Source organism: Asterias amurensis, chromosome 2 (genome assembly GCF_032118995.1).
Source record: "Asterias amurensis chromosome 2, ASM3211899v1".
Lineage (NCBI taxonomy): Eukaryota > Metazoa > Echinodermata > Asteroidea > Forcipulatida > Asteriidae > Asterias > Asterias amurensis.
In genome coordinates, this window is record NC_092649.1 from 23,858,998 (window position 1) to 23,872,302 (window position 13,305).

General features: G+C 38.3%; 1 protein-coding gene across 1 annotated transcript in view; it reads left to right on the forward strand.

Annotated features, from left to right (window-relative positions):
* Positions 1-13,075, forward strand: part of LOC139954273 (protein phosphatase 1H-like) — a 32,684-nt gene extending 19,609 nt beyond the window's left edge. Inside the window, exons 7-9 of the mRNA XM_071954003.1 lie at positions 93-264; positions 1,163-1,314; positions 5,278-13,075. Of these exons, the coding sequence (XP_071810104.1) occupies positions 93-264; positions 1,163-1,314; positions 5,278-5,527 (574 nt within the window). The 3' untranslated portion in view covers positions 5,528-13,075. The remainder of the gene's footprint in view (positions 1-92; positions 265-1,162; positions 1,315-5,277) is intronic.
* The last annotated feature ends 230 nt before the right edge of the window (positions 13,076-13,305 follow it).

The following is a 13,305-nucleotide window of genomic DNA, read 5'->3' on the forward strand; positions in this document are numbered from 1 at the left end:
TAAGAGTACAAATATGATGTCAGTAAGAAAGCTATTAAATGCAAATTTTTGTTGAAATTCAGAAGCATGACCCATTTTACCTGATTTTCCAGGACATATAAAGAAGTACTAGAAGACGACCTGAGATTTCCCTTGGTGTTTGGTGAAGGCAAGAAGGCTCGCTTATTAGCAACAATTGGGGTAACCAGAGGATTCGGTGACCATGATCTTAAAGTTCACGGAACAGATATCGCCATTAAGCCTTTTCTATCTCCAGTGCCAGAGGTAAGACCATCAACTCATATAGACTGTCATAGTTTGGTCAAGAGGAAAGCAGAAATGAGTGAACAAACCCTTAAGCACCCTTGCGCAGTTACACAAGTACTCCCTGACCATCCTCAGTCTGTCTTCTCCATGTACATTATCTTAGGTTTTATAGTATCTCTTTTTTGTGTAATTTTATTGAATTTATGGAGAGAAGTAAAATAAAAACAATGAAATATACTTTTTTCTCTCAATTTACAACAGTGTATCATCCTTGATCAGAATCATGTGGAAGTGTCGTGGCCGAGCGGTTAAGAGCACCGATTTCAAACTCTGGTCTGATCAGCAGAGTGTTGGTTCGAATCCCCAGCCAGGACACTTGTGTCCTTAAGCAAGACACTTAACCATTGCTTCGGATGGGACGTTAAGCCGTTGGTCCCATGTGTTATGTAAAGCATGTAAAACAACCCAGTGCACTTATCGAAAAGAGAAGGGGTTCGCCCCAGTGTTCCTGGTTCGATCGGCAGCAAATTGCGCCACAGCACCTTGTAAAGCATTACGTGGTGCTGTCAGAATAAGTTCTCGTAATTCAAACGTAGTCCCACATCTAGCAGGAAATACTGTATGTAACAGCGCCAGGAGGGTCACTGGGTGACGGACATATGCGCTATATAAGAAGCCACAATCATTATTATTTTATTATTATGTAGACTGAAGTTGACCTCCACCTTTGAAAATGGGGCACAAAATAACAGTCGTATTTGCGCTGTGTTGGGCAGCCAATACTTCTGAAGAGAAGATCCCACTCAAGCCGAGGGGTTAATGACCTCCCAGATATTGTGCTGGTATTTTACAGACTAAGTTGCTTACCCCTGAATTTTCTTAACAATTAATTTTTTTTTTTTTTTTGTTCTCCAAGGTCAGAGTTTATGACCTTTTTGACCAAGACCACAGCGAGAACGACGTGTTGGTGATGGCTACGGATGGCTTATGGGATATCCTAAGTAATGAGAAAGTGTTTGAAATCGTCAGGGAGGTGTTACAGAGCTTCCCACCTGGAGATTACAAAAGGTAATCTGGTTATATAACATGTTTGTTAACCCTGAATCCTGTTGCATAGTGTAGCTGAATAACATGGGTCTGTAATGACTTATTGCATAGATGTTTGTCTTGTTTTAAAGGAACACGCTGCCTTGGATTGGTCGAGTCGGTCTTTGAAAAGCGTTTTGTGACCGTTTTTTATAAAATGCATATGGTTAGAAAGATGATGTAAAAGTAGAATACAATGATCTACACAAATATGCCTCGAAATGGCGTGGTTTTCTTTTTACCTCGTCCAATAACACGGTCGGCCATTAATGGGGGTCAAAATTTTGACTCCCATAAATGGCCGACCGTGATAGTTCGCGACGTAAAAAGAAAACCATGGAATTTTGAGTGATACTTGTGTGGATCATTATATTCTCCATTAATATTCATCATATTATGGCTGACCGTGTTAGTTCTCAAAGTAAAAGGAAAACATGCAATTTCAAGGCAAATGTGTGTGGATCATTGTATTCTACTTTTACAACATCTTTCTAACCAAATACATTTCATAACAAACGGTTTTAAACGCTTTTTATAGACCAACTCGTCCGATCCAAGGCAACGTCTTCCTTTAAGAATACCATTTTTAGCAGTGTGCATTGATGATTGGGTGTCGTGGCTGAATGGTCAAGAGAGCCCAGACTCAAGCTCTGGTGTTTCTCAGTGCGATACATTGTGTATCTTCATATCATCAAGCCTGCACTTTACCTGGAAGAAGAAGAATCAACAGGGTGTGGGTTCAAGTCCCAGTCTCAAGATTTAATGTGTCCTTAAAGGCACTGGACACGTCTTTTAATTGTCAAAGACCAGTGTTCTCACTTGGTGTATTCAAACATACTTGTATGCATAAAATAAAAAAATCTGTGATAATTTTGGCTCAATTGGTCGTCAAAGTTTCAAGAAAATAATGAAAGATACACAAATTTTTGTGCGTTCAGATGCATGAGAGGGCCTTCAGGTCTGAAGCCTTTCTCAGATTCAAATGGTTTAATCAGAAATTATCTCTTTCTCAAAAAGAGGGAGCTGTTTCTCACAATGTTTTATACTATCAACAGCTCTCCGTTTACTCACTATTAAGTAAGTTTTTATGCTAATAAAATACTTTGATTAATTACCAAACATGATTAATTACCAAACATATCCACCAGTGCTTTTAACACTGAAGTCTGTTGCCTATTGTAGCTAAATTACATGGGTCTGTAATGACTGATTGCATTGATGACTGCGTGTCATGGCTGAAAGGTCAAGAAGATTGCTTTCAAGCTCTGGTGTTTCTAATCATCAGAGTGTGGGTTTGAGACCCGGTTATCTAACTTGTCTGTGTGTGTAAGGAAAACTCCCAGGTGCCTGGATGACGCAATTGAAAAATTCATTCAGAGTAAATATTAATAAATACCTTGGACGGTTTTAATTCTCTGATTGGTCAAAACCTGGTCACGCGGGGGTGTGTTAAAGGTCGGTATAAAGACCGGCTTTGGAAAATAGCCAATACTGTAAGTGGCCCCTAAATCAGCATACATTGTGTAAACCTTGAGCGTTGCACTGTATCGCATGCTTATTTATATCCATATTGGTTTCATTACAACTTGCCCGTACACCCTGAAAATGTATCAATTTTAAGGTAACAGGTGCGAACGTATAAACTCATTTGTCCATATTATGGTCTTGTTTACAGCAACATGCTACATGGACACTGAGGTCATGCGCGCGTTTTAGGCACAAAAAACAGCTGTCGTCCAATCATTTGCCTCCATTGACCCCAGTGAAGACGCTGAACAGACCATTATTTAAAATAGTCACTGGTCACAAATATCAGTAATGTGATTAACGCACGAAAGAGATGGGAACCATCAAAAGCTCAAATATTACCCCTGAACATGTCTGGGAGTATCCCCGAGAGAAAAGTCACAAAACTTGGACAACTTTAGTCGTTTAATTTGTTAGAAAGGTATTTATTAACAGTGTTCGGACCCGGTCTTCACTGCATTGTAATGACCTTGGTTGGTGGTGGGCACTGTTCCAGCGCCAGCCACCAACCATGCCAACCTGGTCGCTAGGGACCTTTAGATTTGGGTGAACGCGGACTTTGTTCACGTAGTAAGGTTAGCCTTTAGTCAAAGCGCTTCGCTGCGTCGCTACTCTCGCTGTTTTTTTTTCTGGAGTGGCATTAGGGGTCGTGAGTGACATCTGGGTGCCGCATGCGCCTTGTTAAAGGCTACGTTCACGTCCACCACACGGCTGTAATTTTTCCAAACGAACGTCAACACCATAGTTTTCGGGTCCTCGAGTCATGCAGACAACTTTGGTGACAACTTTACGCATGCGCAAAGCCTCAGAAAGAAGTAGTCACGTGTCAGTCGACGCTGTGGATGCGAAATCTAGAATCTGCATGTTGTCTGCACGTTGTGTCGTATAAGGCTCCAATAAATCATTATTAATCCACTATTTTACTTTTATTTAAAAGTGGTAAATTTTACAACACACAACTGAAAGAACGCTTTTGTTGCCCTATATAATGAAAGTTGTTGTCCAATAATTATATCAAAACAACTGCATGAGCAAAATTAACAATCTACATATAAAAGAAATCATCATTGTTTGTAAATAATGAAATGGCGTGTAGAATTAAATATAAGAGCTTCGAACAATGTGGGTAGATGGCCTTAGCTGTCGATCCAAACTGGACCTTCTCCAGAGGCATAAACACTGGTTGGAAAAAATACATTTCCTATTATAGATTAAGGGGGAAATGGATCAAGTGAAGGATCCATACAAAATGGGAAAATTATAACCAATCAAAGTTTCTATTTAAAAACCACTGGGCCCAATTATATAGAGCTGCTAGACACACCATAGAGCTCGTTGGGCACACAAATTTGCTTAGCGTTAATTTTTTCCTTGAGAAAAACAGGCTCACCAACCACAGTTGCGTATTGCTGGTTGCTGGTATTCAGCTGTTGCTTGCTTATCCTGAACACCACATGGAAATTTTGTTGTTAGGCTTAATCCTCTTTTATCAAGGACTCGACATTTTTTGCCAAGCAAAGGTTTTGTGCTGAGCAGCTCTATGAAATTTGGCCCAGGTGACTTTAACCTAAGATCGTGGATGTATATAGGGGCAGGCACTATGCTACGAACCCATAGGAGTATGAGGACAAAGGATGGTCGTATGAAAGAATGGATTACTGGACCACAAAAGTGGCCCATAATGCATTGTATGTATTGCATACAATGCAGGGAAACGTGAAAGGAGTGAGAGAGCAATTTGCATGATGCATCTAATGGACAAATAACGAACAACAAGATCAAAGGTATGGTGTTGTTTTTAAAATAGGTATGGGGGGGGTGGATAAAACAGCTTACCACATACCACTTCAAATGGAGGCAGTTTTTGTAACCAATATAGGTCTATAGAATAATATAAAAACTTATTGACCGCAACAAATTCGTATTATTTTACACTTTATCTACAGAATAAAATACAGCAAATTAATTATTCAGCTGAAGTAAAATGGTGGGTAATGGGAAGTTATTTAACACCAGTGTTTATGTTTGGTCCAAAGGGTTGGACTGTCTTGAGTTGGCGAATCCGGTGTGATTCTCTATGCTTGCGGTGTGGGTCATCACCATTGTGAAGCCTATGTATAATTGTGTGGTTTAAAATGTATTATTTGTCAGTAAAGGTAAAATAATAGATGAATATTATATGTACATAATTGCGTTAAATAAAACACTTACATTTGACGCCCCATAGGGTCGCGACCCCAAAACTATGGTTATGACATCTCTTGGAAAAACCACAACCTTGGTCAACGGAACGACAACCACGTTCACTCAAATCTAAAGGTCTCTATTACCACGCAGTGAAGACCGGGTCCTTGCACTGTAATTCCCTAATAAATTGACTCTTCACTTCTAACACATGTGTTGACTATTGTTGTACAGATATGCATCAGCAGGCCAGGAGTTAATCATGGCAGCCAGGGGTATTCTAAAGACAAACGGATGGCGAACCAAAGATGGCCGCCTGGGGTCCGGTGATGACATCACAGTGTTCATTATCCCTCTTTGCCACCACCGGGGTCTATCCCCTCAGAATAGCATCACCGAGTCCCAAGATGCCTCGGGCACTTCTCCAGACAGCCCTGAGAACCAGAATGCTCCATCAAGCTTGCCTCATGAAGGTGCCGTCTAAGTGACCCCCCTCTCAACTCTCCAAGGTACGCTTTACGCTACTTCCATCAGGATCAAACATAAATTGATCTAGTTGTCAACAGCCACAATCATTGGTACACATTATTTGACCCATTGATACAGTGACAGTTTGCAAACCACTGATAAAGCAGTTACCTCAATGTTATCAATTAACAATCGCTGTGTCAATGATGAACACAAATTACTTCAGTTTGCCGAAAAACAAGATTTGTAAAGAGTCACACATGTACATGTACTAAGGATTTATCTAGTGTTCATTTGGTGTCTTTGTAACAAAACGTGTACTCTTGATTGTGGTTTTGCACATATGTTTACTTTGGTGAAACATACTTCTGCTAAATTTGTACATAAAACTGAGTTCACACTAAGTGTTCTTAACGCCTTTAATTTAATCATGTGATTGACAACTTGTCTGAAATAATGGCATAGGCTGATGCTATTGGCAGATCTCTAGCAATAGCCAAGAGCCCAGTCACTACCAAAGACGCTTGGTTCAAATGTTTTACTACTGCAAAAAGATAATGTGTCATTAAACCCCAACCTATCCCAGACACCCTCCCCCTAAACAAATAAAAAATTAATAATAAGAATAAAAAATAATAATAAAAAATAAAAAAATGCTTCACCCTCCTCCCCCCCCCCCCTCTCATCACCTAACCTCGATTACAAATCCCTAACTCACAACCCTTCTACATCTAGGGCCCAACCACCTGCTTTAAGCACAAACTAATAATTAATAATAATATAGTAAGAGTGGCCATTTATAATGCGCAGTTTCTGTCTAAAAGACACTCCTGGTACAATATGCTTACCATGGTTACCAGCCAAAATACCATTTTACACGCACTCTATGTGACTGATATCCTGCTTTATTTGTCTTAACTGGAATATGTTTAGCGATATTTTCTGCTTCAGCAGCTCTTTTTGCAATAACGTGCTCTCCTATTTTTTAAACGCACATCCCTTTGTCTTTCATCTGTGATCTACTAATGACACCAGCCCCTGATTTCACGAAGCGCTGCAACGCGTCGCAAGTGCAAGTTGTGACCGGTTACACGTCGTAAGTTGCGGACTCGTAGCAGCCGCAACGTGTCATATAGGTCTGCGACGCATCGCAAACCCTGCGATGCGTAGCTACTTGCGATGAGTTTCGTGAAATCGGGGGCAGGCTGGGGATTCTATCTTTGACAGTGCAAGGCCATGGCACTTTCGTTCTTAAAATCTTTGACAGGCCTTGAACTTCGCTCTTGAAAGGGCCCTTCTCATGAGGAAAATGTAAATTTGTGTTGGATCTTTGTAAAGGGCACTGCAGCAAAAGCACAGGGCACTGCGCCAATTGCTCTGGGTGCTGTGAGTTACTTTGAGCAAGTTCGGGTGGCGACCATTTGTCAACCACTGGTCAATGTTCCATGGTTACCTATGCATTCAATACATCCTGGGTACCAGGCAAAATCAACCAATGGTTAACTGTAGTCGACTATAGTGCCTCACTCGAACTTTCTCTTTGATGTCTGCTATTGGAAATGTTTTGAAGGTCCACCGAGGTCAAGACCAGGGCAATGGAGGTCAGGGCCTCTGTGACCTCCGTAAAATTCCAGCCCTGGGACACTCTCATTCCTGAGATAATTGAAAGGATTACTGCTTGCACAACTGTAGGAGCAGTTGCGGAAATTGTTTGCAATGCTCCGTAGCTAAACAACAAACTGGTGTACAGGAGTAAACTTTTAAAAGGTAATTTATCCGAGACAACAGCGCAATGTATTCCAGTTTGCAGGTGTGTTTTTTTAAATCGTAGAAATATAATACTCAGAAAAAAAACATTGTACTTTAATTTGATTTTCTTTATATGAGAAAAGAAGACTTAGCTGTTGCAAACTGCTTATCAACCAAAAGGGACCTATGGTATAATTTATAAATGCTAAGAAAATGGCTTAGAGTTTTGACCCCAGCAGAGTCTTTGCCCTTATATGGTGGACAATCCAGAGCCCGGTTTGCTCGGCTGCTTGTAAGCTATAAGTAGTATAAAATAATAACTTTGCATGTACATTCAAGTATAGTTTGATGATCCTCCCATTTAAAGATGCTATGTCAGATTTTTGGCCCCAAACATTAAAGAATATATTTTGTTTGAGTGAATGGTATTTCAAAGAGTATCAACCACTCTAACGAAAAATAGTTTAACTTTTACTTTTAATTGATAGGAACCATGACAAAAATCTAAAACGTTTCTTATTAAACACATAAGAATTAGTCACGTGATATATTGTCGGATCCTGACAAAAACTAATTTTGAGCACTTAATTTCACTGCTACTAATAATTGGCGGACTTTTTTGAGCAGTGGCTCAAATGAAGCTTGTAACTTTATCGCCCCCAATCAAAATACCTACATGTATTGGATTTTAAATCAAAATGTTTGGGTCGAATCGGCCAAAAATCTGACATAGCATCTTTATGGGAACTCTGCAAACTCACACAGGGTATTATAAGCACCATGCTGGCACTAACAGCCAAACTCTCTCATAAACACATTGGTTTATCGTTTATGGTTGTTATGAATTGCACAAATCAAGAAACTGTGATTCTAGAAGACAATGCTTACTCTACTCATTGTTAAATCAGCAGTTAGTTTGGAAGGATTCAAACCCATAACATTGTGATTTTAAAGATGCAGTCTAACCACTGGGCCACAGTAACCATAATTTCCAGGGTTTTATACTGCACACAAGCAGGGCCCTGTTCCTCCTGATGTGCAGATACATTGCATCAAGTATACATCGGCCATTTTGGAAACATAAAAACAATTTGATAGGTTTGATAAGTAGGTCCAACCATGACTTCTCTTTGGTAATTACTCTATACAATTAATGATCATAAAAACTTGCTTGGTGTGAAGCACTGCAGCGGTTTTAATGTATAACGTTTTGAGAAATAATAATAAAATAATAATCACAAACATGCGCCTGGTTTCTAAGTGCTGAAAACAAAAAAGACAAACGATTCCTTTCAAAGGAATGCGGTTTTGGGAGAGCGATTCAAAAACATTTCAATTTTAGAATTGATGAACCGTTTTTCAAAAAAAATATCATCATTTGAAATGAAATTTCCACAAATTGTCAGTTTGGTTCAATACCTTGTCATTGACCTACTTGAGCAAAATTTTGTCAAATCTTGCATCCGTTTGTGGCTGCTATGGGCATTTTTGGTACAAGTCGCTTGTGGACCCTATATTGTTAAACAATAATAACAAGTATTTATAAAGGGCAAACAATGCTCAAGACGCTTTAGAGATATAAAAGGTGGCTAAAGAGTTAAAAACAACTGAATGAAATACTCTGTATGTCATACAGTACATGTACGTACCTACAAACCAATTGACTCCCTCGTGAGTTGAGTACTATTTTATTTTTATTTTTTAATTTGTACATGAGCTATGATTGATATCAGGATGAGAATTTCAATCAAAAATGGCCGCCATTTGATGTGGATGTTTAACATTCCAATGTTAAGTTTCATTGCAATATATTTCTTCCAAGCCAATGAAAGTGCATTGACAAAGTTTTCCTTGGTCTTATAACTATCTCAATATTTCTGTAAGCTTTAATATTCCTATGGAATTTGCTTATTTGATTTGAAAAAGAGAAGGGGTGTGGTATAGTTTAATTTTAGTTTGTTGCCTCAACCTTATTTGTATATTTATGAATAATGCTTCTATTATGGATTGAAACTTTTTGTGCCTACTTGAGCAAACAATTTGAAATGTAATGGTTTGGTTTTAGCGCTAATGTACTGAAATGTTCTTTTTTTTCATGCAAACCTTGCAAGAATGTAAGGGGAAATTGTGTTCTCCTAAGTATAAGAACAAAGTTTTATCAGCCATTTTGTTTACTATTTATTGCCTTGATGTACAAATCAGTACAAATGGTGATTGTCAATGATTTGGTCTCTGTTGGAAGATTTGTTTATTTACCCCCATAAACTCTCAACCGAAGCTTGTAGAGTCAATTTCTTTGCCACAAGTAACACATGGCCATCTTTTTTGTAACAAAATGGTACATTTTTGTGTTGGTATAACATGTATAATGGTGTGGTTTGAGTGAGGTTCTAACTATTACTTATTTCCCTTTGCCATCTACTCATAACGAAATAAACCAAAAGAGTTCAGTGGTTACACACCTATGTTCTGACACCAATATGTTTGGACACCCCTAGTGTGATTTCCTAATCCTAACCCCAACCCTATGACCTCAACCCTAACCCTAACCCTAGCATGTAAATCAGGAGGGGTTGTGGGAACATACATAAGGTTGTCGGAATATCGGTATGTTGGAATCTAGAGCAGTCGCCAATTTCATGTCACCATGGTTATGGTAAAGACAAGGGACTGGAGTTTTCAAATAGAGACTTCGTTACACTGAGGTCACACACAGATACTGTCTTCCCATGGCCTACCATTTTGGAAGTCAAAGTACATTTAAGATGCTGCGTGCATAGCCTAAACACACACTGCACAGTAATACACATGGAGCCTGGATATGCACTGCACAGTATAACCATGATTCCTCCATGGTATAACATACAGTGATCTTATTTCCAACATGGCCAGTCTGCTCTGGGTAGAACGGACTTAAGAAAGAAAAAGTCAGTAGAAAGACCCAGTCTGCTCATAGCATTGATTTATGCTTTAAACCCAGTAACTGCTCCTGCACCTGCTAGCTGTCACATCACAGTATAATAATGACTGCATCCTTTGTGATGTGACGGCCACTGCAGGTACATGTGTAGTATGGTAACTGGCATTAGGGTTCATCATCTTATGTAAGATACCGGCCTGCTATGATCATGACAACAATCCCTTGTAACAATTTCATGAGTAAATCATTAAAAGAAAACTTTTGAAAGCTCTTCCTATGTTGTTAAATTAGGCATATATTACATGGTAGCATTGCATCAAACTTACTAACAGGATTCACTATTAATTTTGCTTTGTACCATCCTAGAGAAAACATCCTTTATCTATGGTACCATGTGTTTTAAGCACTGTATACTCAGATCAGTGCTGAAAAAAACCTCCTTCAGGAAAAACATTTACAGGCTAACTACTCAAACCAACAGTCATGAAGTGTCACTAAATTGGGCAGCACTATATGATTTATTAACCACCAAAGTTGCCTATTGGTCATGTATCATGACATTGGTCATGTATCATGACATTGGTCATGTATCATGACATTGGTCATGTATCATGACATTGATCATGTATCATGACATTGGTCATGTATCATGACATTGGTCATGTATCATGACATTGGTCATGTATCATGACATTGGTCATGTATCATGACATTGGTCATGTATCATGACCATTAGACTTGTGGACAAGTCATTCAAATTGTTTGGGGTGTTGTGCTCAAGCGGTCTCGGGCGGTGGACTCAAGCTATGTAATTGATAGAATATGGATTTGAATCCTGGCCTGGTCAGTCACAACACTTATAGCGAGGCACTTTATCATTATTGCTTCTCTCCACCTAGGAATACAAATGGGTATCATAACCTGCAATGGACTGTCATCCTGTCCAGGGGGAATAGAAATATTCTCTGCCGTTGATGCCAAGGAAACTGGGTTTAAACACCAACCTATTGAGCCATATTGGATTGGGACAGCCTTTCTTTTTTGTTCACAGTAAAGGTTTGTCATTGTGTAACGGCTCTCATGTGACTATACCTCTTGCAAAACTGTTTCTCTTTTGATACTGCTGCTTCAGCAAGAGTTCTGCTTTCATGACTACTGCCAGATCCAGCATTTTCTTGAGTGCGGTTACAGTCATGTGGAGCTATTACGCTGCTACTGCTACAAACATTAATGACTTGTCCACAAATCTGCACTTACATAAACATTACCGGGGTACACATAATTAGATCAAAAGTACTTTCATAAAGAGCTTTTAATAAAGAGCCATAAAGTAGGCAATCACTTTTTAGTTCATTCAAATATATATTAGATAATATGTATTCAATTGTACGATAAGGTGTTATATAATATTATCTAACTACAAAATAGTGTAAGAATAGGGAAAATTGTGAGTTTTTTGGTCTTTGATGATGCTTCAGTACTTTTAAGTTTGTACAACATTAAAAAGGGTCTGAATGTTTGGACTCATGTCAGTTATGATATCATTGAAGCCGATGAATACATTAAATTTATTTCAAAGAGAGATGTTTGGGCTTTTAACTGACTTGACCTCAATGTGATTGGTTGATGGTGAGCACAGCACACACACACACACACTCACACGCAGGTAGAGCACCCCTATCTGTTAGAGGACACCTATTGTAGTTTCTGTTGTTCCTGTGTTGAAGCAATCCCCATTGGTTGTGTACACAAATGACTAGTGAGGACACCTGAAAACAAAGAACTGGATGAGGACCTACATATTGTCCCTATTAAAAACATGTTCTTGGAGGGTAGGCGGCCATAAAAACACACTATTCTGTAAACTATTAAACAGGGCAGGGTTTAATATACATGTAACATGTGTATTGTTAGCAAAGTGGAGTGGTCCCCTGTCTTTATCCTAAATCAGGAATAATTGGCAGACTAAGATTTTAATGGTCCAGATTACACACATGTCTTTGTGGGTTATAGCTAGCTCAGTCGTATTTATCTATTCTAAACTACGCAATGTTTTTAGTACAACTATAACAACTAGGGTAAAAAATAACATAGGGCTAGATATCTCAGTTTGTAAAGCGCCGGCACAATAATCAGGAGGTTTTTGGTTCAAGTCCCACTCTAGTCAATTCTTTGTTCAACCCCCAAAATAAAAAAATTAAAGTGTCCAAACGGGGAGCAAGTATTTGTCAATGTTTATGTGGCAAACTTGTTTGGTTCAGATTGCGCTGCATCACCTTGTTAAAACCCTCACAAGGTGCTACATGTAAATGGGTCTCGAAACTCAAATATAGCTCTGCATACCTATTGGACAAATTATTAGTGCTTTGAGACACGTGTTGTGCTTAATTTTGTTTTGCATCTTTTCATATCATGGCTTCTTAAAGTTTGTCTTGGGATAATGGAGTAGCTTTTTAAAGCACAGTTGTGATAGTAACCTTTTGATGAGCTGTTAATAATTCTAAAAGCTGTGTAATATTTGGTAGGTAAAAATTGTTAGTTTTTTTTAAATTGTGACTTTGCCAGACAGCCAGCCAGAACGAGAAATACTTTCTTGTAATTATTTTAAACCTTAAGAAGGATTTAACCATGTATTATTGATTATATTTTTAATATAAATATTAATTTAATTTTGGAATTTGCCTTAATAAGGACTTAACTACGCAGAGGTAGTACTAAGGATTTGGTTAAATTTTGTTGATATTTCCTAGTTATTACAGTATCAAACTCCTATTTAAATTCTGTATCATGTATTTTTTTATATTTGCCAAACCTATTCCTGTCAAGAAGTGTACGTTATAAATTTAATGATAAAATTCAAAAATTATTTCAATGATATTCTAAGCGCCACGTAGGTCGACAACAAATAAAGTTGCAAAACATTATTTTAAAATTTATTTGTGTGTGTATTTTATTGTGAGATGTATTTTGGTTCATCATAGAAAATACCAATCATGATATTATTCCTACTTTAATCTGATTTAATATTTCCCCTAGGGAAATCATTTTAATGATTAGCCTGAAAAGCATTCAAAACCAATACCATGTATAGGTCAACCCTTATAGCCAATAATATTTTCCAACTT